Raw genomic sequence first — 21194 nt, 5'->3', positions numbered from 1 at the left:
TGCCACACTGACTAGGAGAACGAGGGTTGTTTGTTTTTTTCTTGCTGGGAACATAAGCCTCGCCTCGACATGTGATAATTCTCCGTCCCTCCCGGGATTCCCAACAACCCCAATGACACGAGCCACACCGTGTTGTCCATGATGATTTGCTAGGTTTCATTCTTGTTTTTCCCCCCAGCTCAAGCCCAAGTCCAAGCCCACTCACACACAATTACACACAGACACACTCTAACAGGCATCCAAGACGAAGAAGTCGAAAGGCCAGCCACACTTTATGTACTACTTTAACCTTTTCCCTTGTCAAGGGTAGCACACATCCAGCAATGTACTTTTCCGTGGATGACGCCGTCGTCCGCGCCACCACCTCCGCCCGTCCGACGTTGATTGGCGGAATGGGGGCTGGGTGAAAGGTCGAGGTCAGTCTCACCCTTCACTTTCTCCCCCTTAGTCTTGCAGCCACACTATGAGTTCGGGGGGTGTCAGTAGTACCAAGCTTTTAATCCTTTGTCACGATGTTGGATGTCTCATGTCGCTTAGTTAGAGAAACGACGCTACTTTTCCACTTTCCTCTCTCCGCTGCGTTCGCGCGAGATGGAGGGGTGGAGGGGCAGTCGCTGAGAAAGGCAACTCTTTCTCTCCGTAGGGCCCGTCACGTTCCTGGCTCTACTGGATCGCGGCTGGGGTAAGGTTGCCGAGCGGAAGAAACTACAAATATACTGGACCGCCAAAATGGAGGCTAACAATTAGGGAGGGAGGCTCCGGGCGAGACGAGACACACCAGGCTGATTAGACTTTCAGCAAAGATTGTGGCTGTAAATGTGTCATCAAGGTGCGAGCACACCCCCGTTCACCATCGCGAGGGTTTGGCGTCTGCCTACGGAGTACTGGGACGGCAAATAGGTCGCTTGTTGGCCAGGTTCGCGAAATATGGGAAACAGCTTCGAAGGCATCGTGCCGGTGGTTATCCGAGGGACGACGTTTTGTGTGTGTGAGTGCGTGTCAAGCCTCTACGAGAAGAAACCGGTCACGACTCTCCAAGAATAAGGAGTCCTGCTATTACTACAGTAGTGTTCGTTTAATTCCCCTGTTGTGATCGGGAGTAAGCGGGATCATCGAGACAGGTGCTGTCATTGGTATATGTGTGGATTTGATCTGTGTGAAATCCAGAACACGGTCCATTATCGCCGACTTGCTATGGCTTGACTAGCGGTCGTTGGCAACCGCAGCGCGGAGAGTGCCCCGAGAGTGCGTCAAGGACGCGCCAACTGATTCGTCACGACCCGGAGATATCATGGCGCCCGCGGCTGGAGTCGGGCATCACCATTACCCGTTTGTCAATGGAGGACAACGTTGCATTCAAGGTGATCAGATCAATCGATCGAAATGGACCCGAAAGGAAGGAACTGGGCAGAGGTGCATATATCTGACTCGCGATACCGCGCAAAACGGAAGCACAGCCCGGGACAAATGATCCTAGTGCTGCTTACATATGCTCCGAAACGAAATAACCTTTCCAACTTGCCGAGCACCCCCTTGGTGATAAAACTCAAGAGGACACAAAGGTAACTGCCTCAAAAGCACTGGCCGGAAGAAAAAAAAATACAGGAACGGACAACGTACTCAATCCTGTGATGGTCGTTGGCCAGGGAAAGCACAACGTTGAATTAGTGCCGCCGCAATCTCCTGACGGGACAATCATGATCTCGTCATCGCCTTGTAATTTGCTACCGAACCGAAGCCACTCTTTCCCTCCTGATCCGAAACCAATAACTAAGTAACCATCCCCATGGGGCCCCCATGGACTGGGTTGATAGGCGGAAATCCTAGTAATATCTGCGCACATAACGAGGGCCATCGATAAGGTCCAGTGCAGCCTGTGTGGGTGTGTCGTTCGCATTGGTCAGCCACCGAGTCAGGTAGGTACACCTTATTAATCTACAAGGGATAGCGGAATTCGGGGGTGGTGGAGCATCTCCGGGGAAGGCGGTACACAGAAGGAGAACTTGGGACGGATGGACATCAAAGAGATCGCATATTCGGCTATCTCGGTGCAGCAGCAGTAGAAAGGCATGGCCTATCACACTGCATAACTGGTCTCTATCAACCGAACATGCACAATGGGGAAAATTCTGGGGAAGCGGGGAGAAAGACGGGCGATGCACGGGTGTAGGGGGTGAAAGTGATACGTCTTTCGGGATGTACAGCTTACCTCGCGGCCCTGTGCCTGTATTTGGGTCTGTACTCGCACGGCATCCAGTTTCTCCTGGGCAGCGCGGTGGCTCCGGATCTTGACCTGTTCAAGTCGCTGCTGAAGCTGGCGCGGCATATCCTGCGAATCCAAGAGCACAATGTCAGCTAACATCACAGACCTGGGTTGGACAATCTTCTAGCCAATTGATAGGGGTGAAAATGATAAAAATGATGTGGACGACTCTGTCTGCCTACCTGAAGAAACACCTCCCGCGGCAACGGGCCCATGGCCGGCCAGATCCCGTAATGCCGGAGCGCGGCGTCGAGGCCGCGCCAGGCGCGCTCGGGCTCGCCCGCCGACTCGACGGCCATCATGTCGGTGAAGCCCTGGAGGCTCAGGAGCGGCATGCCGCCGTAGGGGAGCTGGTTCCGGCCCGGGTGCCGCACCGCCGTCTTGTGGTCAAAGTACCAGGCCTCGCAGCAGGCCTTGAGCTCGTAGTCGGCCATGTCCTCACTCGTGTAGAGGAAGCTGCCGTCTTTGAGATTGGACTTCCCTGTGTCGTTTCGTTCGGGTTCAGTGCTTGTTGGGAGGGAAATGATAGGTAGAAGGACAGGCAGGACACGCACGACGGAACAGAACAAAGCAACAACAAAACAAGAACGTACAGATATTATCCTCGGTAAGAAACCCGTTCAAGTCCAGGAACGCCGATAGCGTCTCCGGCCTGATATGCCCTGCGCGGCCGGGATCGAGACGCCCGAAGAAGGCGGCCATGAGCGCCTCGAATAGGGGCGTGGGTGCGCCGTCCGGGTGGAACAACGGCGTCCACCTACTGCCCATTGATGTGCCGCCACCCCCACCAGGGGCCGACGACGCGGTCTGTGGCGGCGGCGGTGGTGGTCCTTGGGCAGGGGAAGCGTACGAAGGCTGGGCATAGCCGGTCCAAGAACCCTGCTGGTACTGTTGGTGCTGAGGAGATGGTCTTGGTGGCAACGGCGGATTGTCGTTGGGCGGAGTGGGAGTGTGGATTTCGTACCCCGGTGGCCGAGGCGGAATAGGCGGCGGGATATCCATTGTCGACTCTTGTCTGTACTTGGATACTGCAGCGGTTGCGGTACGTCAAGTCTGACTAGTACCAAGAGGATGGGCGGAGGAAGACGAAGGAGCTTAGATTGTGTAGCTATAATAGCACCATGTCACTCTCATCGACACTTCAACTTGACACTCCTCCGAAAGTCGTTTATCTTAACACTCTTTTTTTTCACGAAGGAGGGCTCCTGGAAGCATCCAGCTGATCCTCTCCATGGCGTGGCGTTTCCCGTCTGTAGTTCAACTTCAGCCGCACCCAAGAGATAATCTCTGATTGGCTTTCCTTATCCGTACCAGAAGCAACATGAACGCCAAGAAACGGTTATTGGTTTTTGTGCATGTGGAACTAGACTCTTCACGGGTTTCAGCTGGGCGTTTTGATTACATCGACAGCTTCTGTGTTCGGCAGATGCTGTACGGGAACTCGCAGAGTGACGGAGCGCCACCAACACACACCCCTAGTCCTGTGTCACAGCAAGAAGCAAATGCAGGCTAAACAAAGCAAGTCATACGGGGCATCACAAGCTACGCGTAAAAGTAACAGTATTCGTAACAATGAAGGCCACTGGCTGGCTATGGCTGGTATCATGACCCATGAATGTTCATCATTCTTCATTCTTCATCAAGTACGAGTAAATAAGTACAGACTGGTTGTAGACGTCGTCACCGGGGCATTCTATTCCATCCCCTATTCGATGGCCGAACCACTCCCCATGACCCCCTGCCCGAACCACTGCGCCACCGTCTTGAAGCGGTCGTCGCCCTTGCTCTTCCCGAGCGCGTCCTTGAACAGGTCGTGCCGGTCCGCGCGCTCCTCCTGGCTCCGCTTCATCGCGCGCACCGCCATGTTGCTGCCCGCACACACGGGACACTCCGTCTCGGACCCGTCGTTGCCGCCCTGCTTCAGGCAGCGTTGGTGGAAGCTATGTTTGCACAGGAAGTGGACGGCCGGGAGCTCGAGCGCGCCGCCGCAGCCCGGGCACCGCTGCGCCTGGAACACGGCCGGCTTCGCCCCGAGCTCCGCGATCTCGGCGCGCTTCTGCTCCGTCTCCTTGCGGAAGCTGTTGATCTGTCGGCGGTTCGCCGCGATCTCGCGGCGCTCGCGCGATATGGTTTCTGTCAAGTATGGCTTGATCATTCCCATGGTGGCGACTGCGTTGGCACCCAGTGTTTGGATGACCTGCAAAGGAGCCATGAGCCCATCGTCGTCAATACGCTTGAGCACGCTGGCCAACTCGTCTGGGCCCACTTCTTCAAGAACGGCCGGATCAGAGGTGAAGTACGCAAGTGCAGCGGGATAGAGTTGTGGCTCTTCGGGCCCGTACTTGCGCAGCGCCTTGATGGCGCCACGAGTGTCTTTGGCACTGGTATAGGAGCGGAAGATGTCAAAGAGCAAGCCTGATTGCTCTTTGACAAGTATCGTCCCGTCGCGGAAGGCTGACAGATGTGACAACAGCAGAATGTTGGAGTTCTCGATTGGCATATCTCGCCCGGATATGAGATTCTTCGCCTTGGCCTCCCACTCCTCTCTCTCCTCGCCCTTCTTCTGATTGGCCTTGTGCAGGTACATCTCAAATAGAGTTGTATACAAATCAGACTTATCTGTATCTTTCAGGTACTCTTCTTTCAGGCACGCCTCAAGGAAAACGATAAATTCCTCGGGGTGGTCTATGAATGACGAGAACGCAGTACGAGGAGCTGGCGTTTCATATTGAGGAGCCTCGATCATACTTGGATCTATTGTCCGTTCACCGTCGCCAACTTTAGGCCGGCCGGCCCCCTGAGAAGGCGGCGTGGAAATGTTCGAGCTGTTCATGTAAGGCAAGGGTAACAAGTTGGTTAGGTTCTGCACTGCATTTGCAGTTCCGGTGGCAAGTCCACCAAGTGCACCACCGGAGGGTGATGGAGGTCGCTCTGGAGCTGTTACATGGACTTTGGGTTTATATGACCCTGTGTAGTAATCAATGAAAAATTGCGTCGCTTCTCTTGGGCAATGCTCTAGAAGAACTCTTGCATATTTCATCAGAGTCGGGTATGCCTGGGGATGTTGATCAGCTTAGCGCTTTCGATGAGAGGAAGACCACCTACGGCGTCGGGATCCAGATGCCAGATAAAGTCGAGAGCGTCCTGATAGTTCTTGGAGTCCTCTATCAGAATGTCGACAACCAATTCATTCTCTCCATGTTTCGTAGCTAGATAGGCGGCTTGATCGAAGTAACCCCCTTGCCTGCACATGGTAATCGCCGTGTCCAAGTCGAACTTGAGGTCTCCTTCGGACTTGATGAACTTTTCCAACTTCTCAACGTCCTTGAGCTTGGCATAGCAGTTTAGCAGTAGTGTTGTATGGTCAGCAGTGGCTTTATGGTGCTCGTGCAATTCCTCCAGGTATTCGATCAGATTATGTATCCTTTGGGTATCGAGGAACTAGGTAGGCATGTTAGCTTATTTGAATGTGTTATTCTTTGGTACAAAAGCCTACCTTTCTGATGACTTGCGACGGCTCGGTATTGTCAATGGCCTTGATGTACTGAGACATGGCGTTGTCGTAGTCGCCTTTCTGATATAAGTGATCGCCATACTTGCGGTAGATAACATTTTGCTGTTGCCCATCCATGCCTGACTCTTTGGCCAGGTTGATGGCCAGCGGATACAGATTGCGTTGGTATAGTAATTCTAAACGCTGCTGAAGGGTCTTTTCATGGTATCGGTTGACCTTGCCGTCGTCGGTCAGTATAAAGAGATCACCCCATACTTCGAACATCTGCTTCACTTTGGAGATCAGGGTCTGGGTATGCGCGACAATTTGCAGCTTGGGGTCAACCATAGTGAATGTCGAGGCGTTGAAGAGCGATTCGGTGCTTCCGCCACCAAATCTACGCCGCATATTATTCGAGTCGCCATCTCTCGAAGAAGAAGGCGGCGAGACAAGGGCAACGTAGTCCTGGTAGGTTGAGGCCAACATCGTCGCCCCATCGTTAGCAAAGCACAAGCCCCTTTCATCCATTTTGTAGTAATAGACGGCATCGTCTCTGACCACAATGACGTCGCCATCTTTCTTGTTGGTCGTCATGCATCCAACAGCACACCCGGAGTCCTCGACAGTTCGAGGCGGCTGCCCCTGGCCTTTGCCGGATATAACCAATTTCAGGAGTCGGGACGTCGTTGCGACGAAGAGGGTGTTCGCCTTCGATTCGCCTATGAACTCTACACCAGTGACTGGCTCTTCAGACTCGTATACGATGCGTTGCTTCGTCCCTCGATCGTGGATTAAATCGCCCCGTATGACTGTGACTGCTCCGTTCGCGAACCCTACTGCCAATTGCGAGAGGTCTTCGAGGGCCGTGAAGGCAGAAACCTGGACATGTCAGCACCCCCATTACGCAAATGCAAACGCGCAACCATCCAGAATGACTTACTGGGAATTGTTTCCTGCCATTATGCACATTGAGCGTGCTCAAACAGGTCGGAAGCCCGGTCTTCTTGACCGGTTTATCGAGGGCCCAAACTTTCAAGACCGGCTCGCTGCTCAGATCTTCCTGCTGCCTATCAGCCTTTTTTACCCATTAAATCGGCGTTAGGTTGACCTACGGCGACAGTAACCAAGAGACTTGTGCCTTCAACCTGGCGCATGTGTGTTATTTGGCCAGACTCGTGAGCCAGGAAGCTCCGGACCACCTTCCAGGTCGGCCCGATAATGCGTACGTAGCCATCGAAGCTGCCGAGGAAGAGGCTGTCGGAGCCGGAGCAGACGCTGGAGATCTCGTTGTTTTCGAAAAAGGACCGCGTCTCGTCGTCGCCCAGTTTGACCTGGCTCACTTCGAAGAAGTCGAATGCTTTCCACTGCACGGTACAATCTGTGGTCAGTTTCGCTGCTAGACAACGGTGATAATAAATTTATGCAATGTCGGGTACCTACCAAAAGCAATGCCATGATCAGTTATCTGAGCGAACGAGTGGATTTATCACGGTAGCATGGCGCGCTCGCTATCGCGGTATTGAAGATGCCTAGAGGCCGCTGTCGTCACTCGGGCTGCTGGTGTGGAGCTAGCTCACCCCCGTGGAGCGTGGAGTACGGAGGGAGTGGCTGTGCACGTGGTGCGTGGCTTTGGCGCTCAGGCGAAGGAAGCTGTTCCGGGGTCACCTGAATAACACGAGCTTGACTTCAAATCCAGGTTGCCAATTCCAACGGAAATTTTTATTGGCGGGTATCATAACATATTATCCGTAAACTCCCTTATAACGCTAGATAAAGTGATAGGCAGAGAGGTTATCTAAATCTTATAACTATGTGTGTTAAGCACCCATTTGCTTACCTGCTTTCCAGCGTTTGAATTGTTTACCAAAGCTTCCATCGCTGCCTGCCTCATCCGCTTGTAGAATGGGGTTGCCCATGTCAATCAGGGGAACCATTGACGGCCGTCCGTGGGCGCATTGGAAGGGCAGTGCACAGTCAGCAAGCCTCCCCAGAAGACTCTGGCACTCATCCAAGGAGAGCAGGTCATTGAACATGATAGCACTTCTGCAAGCTCTGGAGTTGATCATGTCCAATATGCCTTGAGGGCATCTGTGGAATCTCGCGAGCCAGTGCAAGTCTTGCCCCAGACCGTCATTTTGCTGGCTGCCCTGAAGGAACGATTGCACAGACCAACTATTGTTGTGTTCTGCATGGTACCAAATCTCCTTCCTAAGCAAATCGATTAGAAGCCGGGGCTCGAGTCGACACCGTTCAATGATCGCTGGGGGCAGGCGGGTGACCTTTAGAGACGGCAGGTGCTGGCCACGGCGCCTGGAATCTGCCGTGCTACTCGGGCTTATTTCGTAAATGATCCCCCAATGCTTCCCCAGTGGAACGTACCGCTCGAACAATGTGCGCTCCTGGGCCGTGATCTCAAATTGGAGAGCTTGGCCAAGGAGCTCAGTTCGGGCTAGGGGGCCTTGCGAGGCGCCTGGGGTTTCAACATCGAAATATTCCTCCATCAAGGCTTCCACGCGACACCGCTCATCAGCCGCGTGTTGGTCAACCAGGACAAGGAGTGAAGGGGCGTTTTCCTTGTCCATAGGCCCGTGGGAAGGCTTATCCTGTAAAGGGACCTTTGCAAATATGAATTTCTGGTCGACTTGTGAGACCACCCTGGCCTCCCTTAATGCTTCCTTCGAAACTCGCCCTTCGACACTGGCAAGACGCGTGAGACTACTGTCCTGCTTACATCTGCAACCCTGAATACTCTTTGGTATGGCATCATTCAATGAGCTCGGAAACGTAGAAGAGATAGAAGCTGCGGGAATTGGCGCTTCTGAGGCTTCGAATACAGGGTTACGCCAGTGAGACAGCAAATCTGCTACCCATGTATCTGTCTTCCTGTTTGTATCGAGTTGTCGTGGCTGCATAGACCTCGTCGTCGGGATGCGGAGTGTTTTGGTCCCCAATGCATGTGGTTTCTCTGGTTGCTCTTCAGGTGGTATTATAAACCCCGTCCGCGAATCTACGGCAGACTTCTGGTTCGTCATGGGATTTGTCCAGAGGATATAGCCATCTTCATTTGTTCCTCCAGGCCCTGTTGAGTATTGCTGGGATTGGCAAGCCAACGATCTATTATTAAAAGATGTGTCGTTGACGGATTCAGCGTCTAGAAAAGGGGGCCGAAGTAGACTTCCCGACGAGTCGAATAGTGGCGGGTCTGTACGCTGATCTAGCGAGCCGCAAGTTGTTAATCGACTGGGCTGCAAATCAGGTCGAGCTTCTGCATTCTTCAACTCGGTAGTCTTAGATTGGATTGCAAGCCGCCGCCCACTTTTGAATCCCGTGAATCCGCTGAAGATTGGATCGGATCTGTTGTGCACAGTGTGCAAATGAAGTCGTGTCGTTGCTAGATCGCCAATGGTAGGCAGGGAACCAATTTCAACGCCATCCTCGGTGGCCTGACTTGTTCTCGATGAAGTTACGATCCTGTCTTTGTCGTTTTTCTTAGGACTGGTTCTAGCCTTTTCTGATAAACACGAGCCAGTAAGGTTGCTTTGCAGTGGTTTAATACGAGTTGGGCGGAAATGATGTCTCCTCAAGAACTCGGTAACAACAGCTCTGACAATGTCAGTGGTGGTCTCTAGGTCCCGCCGGCCTTCGTTAAGGAAACCTTCAATATCCTGAACGGGGTTGACTGAGTTGCCGAGACGTATCATCAGATAAAACATAGGCCATCGGTCAACTCCTCTCTTTCCCCTTAGCTCTCTGTTCGTGTAGCCATCTGTTTTGAATCGCCGGTCTTTGGCTCTCCGATCTTTTTCATCTTCGTCTAGATCAACGGAGTCCTCTTGGTCTCCGAAACTGGAGTTAGAGAATACTTTGTTAATCTCGTCATACAGAATGTTGGAGTTGTGCTCGATCAAAAGCGGTTCAACCCCTATACTGATAAACTGCATGCGTTTAGTTGCGATTGGTACCAAACAGACAGCACCATTGACTTGTATTCCACTTGACGAAGCCTTAAGAGCCACCCAGGATTCAGGGGAGACTTCTTCTGACAGACCAGCGGTATTGAGCACCCGGGAAATGCGGGAGACTAGCTGAGAGCGACGCGCCCTATCCGATGCTTCTTCTATCACAGTTCCATTGCTCCGGATAGCAATGCTTTGTTGACGGGAAGAGTCGTGGGCAGAAATGATGACAGGATTCGGCCAAGGAAGCGCAAGGCTTGCCAGAGTATACCTGAGCCGGTCCCAATCTCTAATATATTGCCCCTTTTCAGTAGTTATAGCTCGTTGCTTCACCCGAACAGGCATAGACCCAAATAAATCCCGTACTGTCACTCGAGTACCATGGCCTGAGGACAGCCTCTTTTGATCAGGCAAAGATGGAGTATGGCGTGCTATGACCTCTGATTTATGGATCTTGACTGTGTTCTGCGAATAATGCCCATGGTGAAGGGACGTTATAGAGAGCAGTGACAATGCAGCCAATGACGCCAAAAATGTCCCGCTTCTTCCATGAAGATCGGGGAGAGGCGGGAATCTCGAAGTACCTTGCAGATAAGCGTGTTAGTCCCGAAGCTCAGTGGGGTTCAGGGGCGCTCGACAACTCTGGATCTTACAATGAGGTTTGCCAAGGCCACCACCGCTGTCGCGGAACTCGGCAGGAGGTATGCCGTCTCCGTTGTCTTCTACTGTGCAATTACCCCGGGAATAATCGACAAAGATATTTATTCTGGTTGCCTTGGCATCCAGGGAGTTCTTTACCAGGCCGCACACTGCATCATTCAGCGAGGTTATTGTGATAGAGGACTTGATCTGAGCAGCCACGTCAGGTGGCAGTGGTTGGATCGACATGGCGAGGGAGAGATTAGATCTCCGTGCCCCATCTTGTGATGCGATGACAGCTCGTGGGAGGTCTGAGCAGAGCTCAGCTCAATCTGTGGCGCGCGTGTAGATCCGCCGCGCCGACACATGCAGCATCCAGGACAGGAATCAGACGTCTGCGATTCCGTGCTTAAACACCAATTAAAGTCCGGGGGTCTGGGCCGGGAGGGATGAATATTGATTAGCTCGTCGAGAAGCCTATTGATGTGGGTGGTGGTGACGACTCTGCTGAGGAATTGGTGGAATCACGTGCCTATAGGTAGGCGTCGCGATGCTATCTAAGGCCTAGAAAAGTATGGACAGGGCGAGCTGCTGAAGCTATGACGAATGCACTTCCTTTCAGGGTCTGGACTTTGGAGGGGGGCCTAGAACGCAACCTCAGGCCTGAGCCTGGCCAGTGCAGCCATTGACGGGCTGTCGGAATGGGGCGCTTTGGGGTTTTGCGCTGGGCCCATTGCCGTATTGGCTCGTAGTCAGCGTGTCAGCCTGCCCTGTCACGCACCCACGCAGTGGATGGGACGGTGGGATAGCCACTTTTGCCCCTTCTGGCCCCCCTGTATTTCCTGGACGCTGGCCTGTTAGGTGCCAAACAGGGTGGCATTGCGGGCGGTTTCCGCAGGCCTGGCACCCACAGTGTCAAGGACCCGAGCCCCCGAGACTGGACTGGATCACCAGTCGTCTTTTAGGTCGTTCGTCCAGCGACAATACGATTGGCAGATTGGGTCTCGATGCGATTCTCATCGACAGACCCAGCAATCTGACCACACAACTTCGGGTACCTGATGCACAAGGAAACTGAACCTCCTTCATCCCAACATTCCATTGGACCACTTCATTAGCCGCTCAACCACTGCAACAGGCCCATCCACCAATTCCCGACGAGCCTACTACTCCGTGCGACTGACTGAATACCTACCTCATCAGCAGCAACCAACCTGACCTACTTGTGCGATCGACGGTGCTGCACCGATTGGACTTTGGCAACGAAAGCGCGGTTCATTCAACACCACCTGGCACGTCGGTATTACCATCACACGTCACTCGAGCTCAGGCACCAAGCGCCCTCTTCTAGGTTTCTGTCGCGCGAAGCCCAAGAAAGTCAAAAGATCCATCTCTTACTTCGTCCTCTGGAGCCCCAGTGGCTGTGCCGCCAGTGCCTGATTATCTTTCCCCGTTCCTGGTCCTGGTGCCGCGACAGAAACGCTCTTACTGTCACCATCATTTTCCTGCTGCCTCTGACCTTCCTCTGCCATCACGACTTGGTACTCATCGCCCGGGGCGCCGATATCTTGCACAGAACACTGTATAAATGGCCATGACGGAATCACCGACTCGCGCTGTTGGTAAGTGCCCGCTTTATGTACTAGCGCACAACTCCATCCACGCAACCATTACTTCACCGTATGCCCATCCTCAGGACCCCAGTTCTAACGAGATACCAGATGGGCAGGAGAGGACAGGCCGCCGACGGCCCTTTTCGAACTGGGTCAAAAAGCTCGCCAACTTCAAGAATGGCTCCTCGTCAGCCGAGGCGGGCAGCAGTCGACACGGCCATTCCAAAAGAGATGGGAACCACAAAGCCTCCAAGAAGCGAGGGCCGAAACTGAACAATCCCTACCCGCAATCGGGACATGTGGGAGCATCGGAAAACCATCATAGCCACCCCTCGCTCACGACAAATAACACGGGCGTAACGTCGGTAGTCTCGCGTAGCCAAGAGTCGCTCCATTCCTCCATGCAAGGCATTGCGCCTCCGCGATCCACCGCTCCTACCGTCTCGACCGAACACGATGCTTCGTTGTCAATCAATGCGCCCTCGCACATGGCTTCGTCCGTTGCGGGAACCAGCCGGACCGCCAATGGCGGACTGGACTCGAGAAAGGGAGGAGACAGTACCTTTTCGTCGCCCGCCCCTTCAGTACGCTCCTTGACAACGACCTTGACGACTATTCAATCCATGGCCGCCAATGGCAATGCGAATAATGTGCATGCTGCGAACCAAAACAACAACAACCTACAAGCAGTTCAATATACCCAGCCGTTTCCCACGGCCTCTCCTGCTTCGGCAATACCTCCTCATATGGCCCAGGCCCAGGCCGCCCAACACGGCGCTGGGGGGCACCCCACGACCTACAATATGGCAACGGCAAACAACCTCTTGACTGACAATGCGTCCATCCTTACGCTGGCTTCGTCAAGCAACCGCCACCGACGCCGGTCTTTTGACACGGATGCTTCGGTGCGCGCCCTGGCCCCATCATCTCTGTGGGGAGGTTCTCGAGAAAGCCTGCCACTGAGTGTGCTGAGTGCCAATGTGGATGGCAGTGGCGGCATCCCAAATACACCCGGTCTGCACCAGACGACTTCGCGCATTGCGAACAACGAGCGGACGAGCATCTACTCTGCCACGGGCGTTGTCCCCACCTTACCGAGCGAAAGGAATAGCTACTATGCCAAACAGAGTATTGCCGGCGACGCCAATAGCGTACGAAGTGGGCTGCTAGGACATGGCAGAGCAGACAGCATCAGTGGAAGTGTTGGCGGAGTCGCCAGCCCTCTCGCCAGTCCTCTCGAGGTGTCCGAAGGAGAGCATGGTGACGAGAAGGCCGAAGGTGTCGTCTCGACAGACCATGCCGAAGGCCGGGAGAAATAACGGTGACGTTGGGAGAATGTAGGGTAGGGCTCTACGGCTGCATGGGAGATTTCAAATCCGCGGTTCTAAGCAAAGTTTTCTAGAACACGCTTCACGGAGTTGGGGCGGTAGGCAAAGGGGGTTAAACAGGGTGAATTCTGAGATCGGAAATAGCGTTGGAATTTGGGTATGGGGGCAAGGGACCACCAAGGGAACTCGAGAGTCACGATAAACAACAAGATACCCAAACATTGGATTCAAATCAAGATTGATTATAGCAGCAGCCTCTGCCGCTATGGCAGCACTTTGCGAACAAAACAGCATCCCATGAGTTTGTGTTGGAGTGCTATTGGTAAGCAAATTAGAAGTCATGATAAGGTGTTATTGAGATATCAACACCATCGCTATCGCCTACAGCCTCCGCGAAGCTTGTACATGCTTTTAACCTACGTCATACAGGGGTCTCGAAGATCTACTTTCATACGGCTCTCGAGGCAACATAATGAAAGTATATTAGCAAGCTGAGACGAAGGCCCTAGCGTTACATATGTCAACTGAGTGATTCCAACCCAATGAACACCCAAAGGGCACACCGTAAACGAGACTATGTAGACCAACCCCCTTCAAAGACCATTGCAATAGCATTGACTGCAACCACTTATATGATATTGCTCTTTGTGGCGGTATATACAGTTAGCGAAATGTACCAGCAGCCATGTCAATCCCGCAGGACCGGCGGGGGTGGTGATCAGTCGTATGCATGTAAGTGGCATACATACATCATTTACTTACTTAGGTAAGGTTACATACTTACAAGATCTACTTAAATAGAGGGAAGCCCCTCACCTCGCAACATATGACCGATCACCTGCACCACAACTTAAGTTTTGCATTCCCTACTGCTAAGTACCTCCTCAAATAACCTTCCTATATACAGGTACTATCCATCTAACCCCTCACCACGCGCACGGAAAAAAGATGAGCGCACCCACGAAAGGAACAATTCGCTTGGCCACGGCCTCGCCGGCGACCCAGCCCACAACCCGGGCTACGCTGTCCCAGCTCCAGCATGTCGCCTCGCGCGCCGCGGCGGCCAGAGCCGACTTGCTGCTGCTGCCCGAGGCCTACCTTGGCGGCTACCCGCGCGGCTCCGACTTTGGCTGCCGCGTCGGCGCCCGGACTGACGAGGGCCGCGATGAGTTTCTGCGCTACTTCCAGGCCGCCGTCGACCTGGGCGACACCATCGGGAACGGCGCCGGTGCCGGGGACGCTTGGGTCAAGCGGCAGCTGCCCGGGAACCAGCCAGAGGCTGCTGCTGACGACGCGGCTGCCCAGAATCAGCGGGGCGACGGGACCCGCGAGGAGCTCGAGCGCATCGCGCGGGATACGGGCGTCTTTATTGTCGTCGGGCTAGTCGAAAGGGCGGGCGGCTCTCTGTACTGCTCTGTCGTATATATTTTCGCCAACCCAAGGAATCATTGGGAAACGGCGCAAGGTCCAGCCAGTAAGTCATGCATCTTCCTTCCTAATGCTTCTCCTTTTCCTAGGTGGACAACGGAGCTTGTTTGGTAGTGGAAATGGGATACTCGACTATTTGGCGACCTTGGGTTTGATATTGAAGCCGGTCATTGCCAGAGGGGCTCATGACCATTTCTTTCTACTCCCTTACCGATTCCAAAACATATGTATATATACTTATGTCTTCCCCTTTTACAACAATGCCCGAACCCTCCTTCAAAGTACACCACAAAAGTTTGGGAGTGGGTATCTTGAAGGAAAAGGAAAACCGTTGCCCGAGGATTTCAAACCAGTGGGCAGCTTTTCCGGATGCTAGTTGCCAGAATACTTGTCCAGAGTTTCTGCCCAGGCCACGTTTGGTGTTGGTACAGCATGCTGTGCCTGTGTAAACTATACAAGACCCAGGAGAACCAGAGTCTTCATGACCGTAGTTGGCCATCGCCTCCTGTCTTTTTGAGCCTTTGTCAAGGCTATACAGTTCAGCTTGCTTCCGAGGATTGGGAATTGAACACGAGACTGACCAGTCGAGCAATGATAGACTGGAACCGAACGCCTAATCTGGGCCCAGGGGTCACCGGCTACCCTGAAAGCCGTAATGACTACCATTCGCGGTGTACGTATAAACTTGGCGGCGGCCATCTGCTGGGAGAACTACATGCCGCTGCTCCGCCAGTCCTTATACCAGCAGAACATCAACTTGTATCTGGCGCCGACCGCGGACGGCCGCGACGCCTGGCTCGGCCTGATGCGCACCGTCGCGCTCGAGGGCCGCTGCTTCGTCGTCAGCTCCAATATGTGTGTGCGCAGTAGCAGCAGCCAACAACAACAAACCGAGCAGATCGACTCGGCGGCGAGCCCTGCCGCAGCCCCTCACGATCGAGAGTCGCCGTTGTCTCGGGTGGCTTCTCCGCCTCAGGCCCACCATGGCAGCACCACCAGGAGACGGAACTCGTGTCTTACCGAAGAGGGGTTCGAAATCGCCCTTCCGCGTGCTGCTCCTGCTACTACTTCCGGCTCCTCCTCGCCATCCCGCGCGAGGAAGGAGAGGAGGCAGTCGATCTTCGACGAGGACGGCAACGAGATCGTGCTTCCTTGCGACGGAAAGGACAAGACTGTACCTGCCGCAGACGTGGTGGTGGAGGAAGACGAGGGGGTCGATGTCTCGACCGTGGACGATGCGCAGAAGCAGAAGCAGCAGGCCACCGGCGGTCCCGCTGTTAAGGGGAAGTCGATGGCTACCGCCGCTGACCATTTCTTATCGCGTGGTGGCTCGAGCATTGTCGCACCTACCGGTGACGTGATTGCTGGGCCCCAGTGGGAGGATGACCACGGCATCATCTACGCTGATGTCGATTTCGAAGATTGCATCAGGGGTCGTTTGGACCTCGACGCCGCTGGCAGTTACTCGAGGTATGGTTCGCGCAGTTTTCTCTTTAACTTACAATCGTTTGCTGCACCTGTTCCTTTGATCACAACCATTGAATTCCTGCTAATATCATAATTCTTACCAGAAATGACTCGTTCAAATTTTCGGTTGAGGGACTCGACCTTGACCCCCTGCCCTACTAAATCAATCTGGATTTCTTCGCTCTGTAACGTGGAGATGGAAATTCGATGAGGAAGAGATTGGACATGATAGGATTGGGACGGAAACTCAACTCTTGTAATTGGAGACTGTATAACCGTAATACGCATGTAGCTGAGAAGAACCAATCCGTGCAAAACAAAGTGTCTTGTCTTTGTTTCCTATCATGACTCCTTAAAGAAGCATCGCTTCGTGGCTAATGCGAGTAAACAGTAGTGGCTGTGGTATTGTGGCTAGGGCCGAGCCATTTCTAGCAGTTTCCGTGCCCAATCAGAAAATACTCCCATGCCAATAAGAAGCGTTCTGGACGGGTCTTATACCAACCCAACCCAACCAGAGGATTCTAGAAGCTCTAAACGACTTATACTCGATTTCAATCGGCGTAGGCAATTTACAAGTAGCACTTACTACAGCAATCTCATTCTCATTATACCGTCTGGCTCAACACAAAGGCAGGCATGAGATATCTACGTCTACCTCACAACATCCTCCTGAGACCATCTGCAACAAGAGGACTGCTGCACCACCACCAAACACCCCCCAGTATCACCTCTTCTACCCTCTTCTCCAGACCCTCACCACAGGCACGGATAAGAACCATGTCTTCCTCCACCTCTTCCACCACCACACCTCAGAGTCAAGGCACCGCCTTATCAACCCCCACCACCACATCAGACCAAGCAGCCCCCTCAAATCACCAGCCACTCCCTCTCCCGGAGCCGCCCGCAGCAAGCGAGGACGGCTCCGCCGCACGCCAACTGGAAGTCGGCGGCGAGGGCCTCAAGCTCGACCACCTGGGCCCGATGGTGGTGCACCAGGACGGCACCATGAGCCGGATCGGCAACTGGGCCGAGATGAGTGAGCTCGAGCGGGAGAACACGCTCCGGATCATCGGCAAACGCAACCAGATGCGGTTGAAGAAGCTGCGAGAGGACGGAAAGTCTGCGGCCCCTGCCGCCGCCGAGGGGGAGGCTGGAAAGCAGTAAGAAAATGAAAAAGGGGGTGGTACTGCGAGTTCGGCTCGGCTCCGAACAACATTATTGTAGGGCTCGTAGAATTAATGTAAATCATACGCCGGGAGCGATCATTCATTGGTTATTATAGATGCAATTGGTTGCAATCTGTTCGTCGTGCGTCTCTTTGCCCCCTATGTGTATAACAAAGATTTCTCACGGTGAATGTTGCGCAATTCAAGATGGTCTTTGCCACTTGGCTGGAAGAGACAACGGAGGAGCCGATCATGTGATGGAATTGACACATCCAATACGCATAGACGTAGGCACAGAAGCTGCGATGCAGATGCAGTATCCGTACTATCATCAGTCATTGCGATATTTCGCCTTGCACACTACGGCATTTTCCTCTTTGGGCCTGATCATCTGACAGGGAAAGCGAGTAAAAGTGTCATCAACTCAGGATAGGACGAAACCAATAGAGTTATGGTTTAATATAGATTCTCACAACAGCCATCATCAGTTCATATACTCCATACAGGGGGCTTTGTCATGTTTCCATCTTATGCCAGCGAGAGTCGGATATCTCGTCCTATTCAGCACAGATAACACAACTAGAAAAACACACGCAATTGTTGCCGGCCTACATCCTTCCTATAAATCAAATAATCCCTCCCCGCTAACGCCTCTAGCATGTCGGTCATCGTGGCCCAATACCCAAACTCATGCATCAACTAGACGCTTCGACTTCTGTTGCATTCGATCCCTTTTCACCATTGGAACTTGGTTCCTTGCCTACATCCTTGAGGGCGGCAAGCAACTTGGTGTTATCCTTGCCATCCTTGTCGTCCAGCTTTCCCATGACGAGGTTCTTCAACCACTTGTTCTCGGTTTCAAGGTGCGTGATTCGCTTCTTGAGCTCGGAAACTTCGTCGCCCAGCTCCTTCTCGCGCTTCTCGAGGGCCTGTTCGCGAGCCTTCTTCTTGACTCGGAAACGAGCACTGGCAGCTGTGTTTCGACGGCGCTTGTCCTCTTCGGCAGCGACTCGAGACTGCTCCTCCAGACTCATCTGCCGAGAACGACGAGCCGGGTGTGACGGGGCTGCTGGCTTGCTTGCTGCCTCAGACGGGAGGCCATACGAGCTTTGCTGGGCTGCCGCTGGCGGATAGACAGTTTGCGAGCTTGGCTGAAGCGGCTGCAGGTTCAAGCCCTCTGTGAATGACGACACAGGCGCGTTTGGGTAATGGGCGAAGTTGAAATCGAATTCGTCTAGAGGCATGATGTCAGTGGAGGCCTATGACGAAGATACGCGGCGTCGATAAGGTCTCGGCTATTCATTTGAAAACAATGGCAAAGCTCTGACGGGTTCCGATAGCCACCAACGCAAGAACCTGAGCAGTGAGCGCCATGGCGATATCCCAGGGTGGATTTCAGCGATGAACTGAACTCTTCCCCCCATACAGCTCGAGATCACGGGGTATGGTACCATAGCGTCGATTGCGCCATAGCTCGGCTAATGTGTATGTAAGCCCGCGAGGCACTTGCCATGCAGCTCAAAAAGGCATGTAAAATGGGGCTCTGCCAATCATCCCAGACGAAAAAATCAAGGAATAAAATGAGGTAGCGTGGGGTATAAGGAGAGGGCCGACAAGATTGGTTGGCTCTTCCGTGATAAGAAATACGCGTCCTGCTGCTGGAAGCAGGCGGCGATTGATGCTGAGGGCATGTGCAATTTCCAAACCCCAGTCACCATCGCACAGCATAATCACCCAATGCGGGGGTTCGATGCGATCATGGCCGAATGGAAGCCAAGCATGCAAGACGTGAAGCAGGATGCAAAACCCCGCAGAATGAGTGCAATAAAAAGAAAGAAAGAAGAAGAAGAATGACGATGCATTTTCTCGTCAACTTACCGGCAACAGGGGAGGTGAAATCCAAGGCCAAGTTGGCAGCCGGGGCCGCAGTGGTGGTGGCGGCGACGGCATCAGTGTTCTGAGCACTGACTTCGGCCTCTACCGGCGCGTGCAAGTCGGGCTGCTGCGTGTGACTCCAATCGATGAAATCCCCAGCGAACATGGAGAGGTCATCGTCGGCAAAGGTCTCTTCGGGAGACGTCTCTTGGGTCGAGACCTCGTTCAAATTATTGAGGTATTGGGAGAAGTTGAGATTGCGGCGCCCCCCGTTCCCTCCATTGTAAAGCGACATTTTTGCCAGTCCTTAGCGACCACACGAGAAGTCGCCTATACTGCGTTGATGATCCAAATCCTGCGCAAGTCCGCGACAGGTCGTTTTTCCCTCCTTTCCTCCGACTTGACGGTGCTGGCCAGAAATGTGCTCGAAGCCTCAAGTTTTTGTGGATTGCCAAAGGTGGGTCGGGAAACAAAGCAGTCCGTAGCCGAAATTCGCACAAAGCCGGCTGCTGCTGTGAGTCGACAGAGGTTTGAGGTGTGCAGCAAGTTCAAAACCAGAAGCAGCAATTGGCAATGCGGTGCAGTTGTCGTCGGGAGTATGTGGTTCAAGTCTCGAAACGCTGTCGAGAGGCTGGTATGGGGTTGTTGTAGTGGTATGGAGCAAAAGAGAGGAGCAGGAAGGGAAGGAAAGGAAGTCTAGTGTTCATTCCTGAGTCGGATGGGAATACCGTCAAGCTCACCCGTAAAACGACTCCATCATTGATCAAGGATTAGTCAAATCATGGACAAAAGGCGCAGTGGCACCACCCGTAAGCGTGGGGTTGATGGCGGGCAAGCGGCAGCCCTGATTGGCCTCGGCGGCCTAATTTACAGAGTACTTCCTGAGTAGGGCGTAAGAAGTGCGCCCACATGGCCTGGCACCTGGCTTCTCGCGCATGCTTAGGTGCTGATATTTACCAGGACACGTGCATTGGCATAGAGTAATACACTGCGAATCAGAATACCTACCTCTAATACTCGCAAAGTTATACTCTTCTTCTTTGATATACGAACATCAGCTAGAAGCAACCACCCGCAACAAACATCGCGAGAAAGATGGGGTAAAAAAAGAAAGAAAAAAAGACAGCGCCCAGTCCCCAAATGCCCCTCTTCCGCTCTCCCCACCACCCGAGCCTGCTTAACCGCAGCGCCCTCCATTGATTGGAGGTGGAGTGGCCCATCGGCTGTATACGGCAAGCTACGAAGTACCTTGACCTGGCTTGACCTGCATCATTGATTTGATACTAGGTACCTACAGTAAGGTTCGACTTGATTTCAAAGCAGGCTATTTCTCGACAGGGCCACCAGCTAGCTCGCAATGCTTGTGCTGCAAGGCAGCTTGGCGATCTATTTTTCGTCTTTCAGGGGACTGTGAATGGACTTACAGTATGATGACGGGAACCCGAAAGATCCTTGCGTCTATCTTATCGACCATCCGGCGTTACACATACAAGATACGTAACCCTGACACACCAGCTTCTGAATTCTGGGGTCTGATCATGTGTTGGACAAGACACGAACTCAGGGACCTTCTCCATCGCATCGTATTGCCTTAAAATGGATTATAAGTAGAGCCTCTTTTCCCGGCATCCCCTTACTAAAGACTGTGCATCATCTCAGTAGCTGCGCACACCGCCAGACTTTCGAGCAAGTGCCTCTCTTTGTTGTCCTCGTAAAGCTTCGCGGTCATGTCCTTCCCGCTGGCTTATAAATCAAAGCAGTTCCGGTGTCTGAACTCGGCTGAGAATGCCTAATTAGGTATTTATAATCGGGCTCCAATCGCCGAGACCCGGAGAGTACATAGAGCTATGCATCTAGGGTCCAGCCTCAGTACTATTGGCTGCTGAAGGTCACTTGCGGAAAGGTATACGCTGTAATTTGCATCAGTTCGCCTGTACGTGGCTTTTGACAAGGGAGATAGCAAAAT

At 53.2% G+C, this 21194-nt stretch overlaps 7 protein-coding genes across 7 annotated transcripts; 3 read left to right on the top strand and 4 right to left on the bottom strand.

Annotated features, from left to right (window-relative positions):
- Positions 1 to 1823: 1823 nt before the first annotated feature.
- On the bottom strand, positions 1824 to 3265 carry PG985_008828 (uncharacterized protein; the record flags this gene model as incomplete). The annotated part of the gene is made up of 4 exons (XM_066828596.1): positions 1824 to 1874; positions 2210 to 2329; positions 2446 to 2744; positions 2857 to 3265. The coding sequence occupies 4 exons, from the start codon at positions 3263 to 3265 to the stop codon at positions 1824 to 1826; spliced, it is 879 nt and encodes a 292-aa protein (XP_066683508.1).
- A 703-nt stretch (positions 3266 to 3968) lies between these two features.
- PG985_008827 (vacuolar membrane protein) lies at positions 3969 to 7132 on the bottom strand (the record flags this gene model as incomplete). Its single annotated transcript, XM_066828595.1, has 5 exons — positions 3969 to 5318; positions 5369 to 5704; positions 5760 to 6635; positions 6697 to 6816; positions 6869 to 7132. Coding segments are annotated over 5 exons (2946 nt in total), but the record flags the coding sequence as incomplete, so codon positions are not given.
- A 3180-nt stretch (positions 7133 to 10312) lies between these two features.
- Positions 10313 to 10600, bottom strand: PG985_008826 (uncharacterized protein; the record flags this gene model as incomplete). Its single annotated transcript, XM_066828594.1, has 1 exon — positions 10313 to 10600. The coding sequence occupies one exon, from the start codon at positions 10598 to 10600 to the stop codon at positions 10313 to 10315; it is 288 nt and encodes a 95-aa protein (XP_066683506.1).
- A 1345-nt stretch (positions 10601 to 11945) lies between these two features.
- Positions 11946 to 13283, top strand: PG985_008825 (uncharacterized protein; the record flags this gene model as incomplete). The annotated part of the gene is made up of 1 exon (XM_066828593.1): positions 11946 to 13283. The coding sequence occupies one exon, from the start codon at positions 11946 to 11948 to the stop codon at positions 13281 to 13283; it is 1338 nt and encodes a 445-aa protein (XP_066683505.1).
- Positions 13284 to 14240: 957 nt separating this feature from the next.
- On the top strand, positions 14241 to 16349 carry PG985_008824 (nitrilase; the record flags this gene model as incomplete). The annotated part of the gene is made up of 3 exons (XM_066828592.1): positions 14241 to 14711; positions 15319 to 16190; positions 16292 to 16349. The coding sequence occupies 3 exons, from the start codon at positions 14241 to 14243 to the stop codon at positions 16347 to 16349; spliced, it is 1401 nt and encodes a 466-aa protein (XP_066683504.1).
- A 615-nt stretch (positions 16350 to 16964) lies between these two features.
- PG985_008823 (uncharacterized protein) lies at positions 16965 to 17351 on the top strand (the record flags this gene model as incomplete). Its single annotated transcript, XM_066828591.1, has 1 exon — positions 16965 to 17351. The coding sequence occupies one exon, from the start codon at positions 16965 to 16967 to the stop codon at positions 17349 to 17351; it is 387 nt and encodes a 128-aa protein (XP_066683503.1).
- Positions 17352 to 18048: 697 nt separating this feature from the next.
- PG985_008822 (uncharacterized protein) lies at positions 18049 to 19523 on the bottom strand (the record flags this gene model as incomplete). Its single annotated transcript, XM_066828590.1, has 2 exons — positions 18049 to 18587; positions 19232 to 19523. The coding sequence occupies 2 exons, from the start codon at positions 19521 to 19523 to the stop codon at positions 18049 to 18051; spliced, it is 831 nt and encodes a 276-aa protein (XP_066683502.1).
- Between the last annotated feature and the right edge of the window lie 1671 nt (positions 19524 to 21194).

This window comes from Apiospora marii (genome assembly GCF_038362585.1).
Source record: "Apiospora marii strain CBS 49790 chromosome Unknown utg000005l_segment0_segment0, whole genome shotgun sequence".
Taxonomy (NCBI): Eukaryota; Fungi; Ascomycota; class Sordariomycetes; order Amphisphaeriales; family Apiosporaceae; genus Apiospora; species Apiospora marii.
This window is presented reverse-complemented; position numbering and strand designations above follow the sequence as displayed.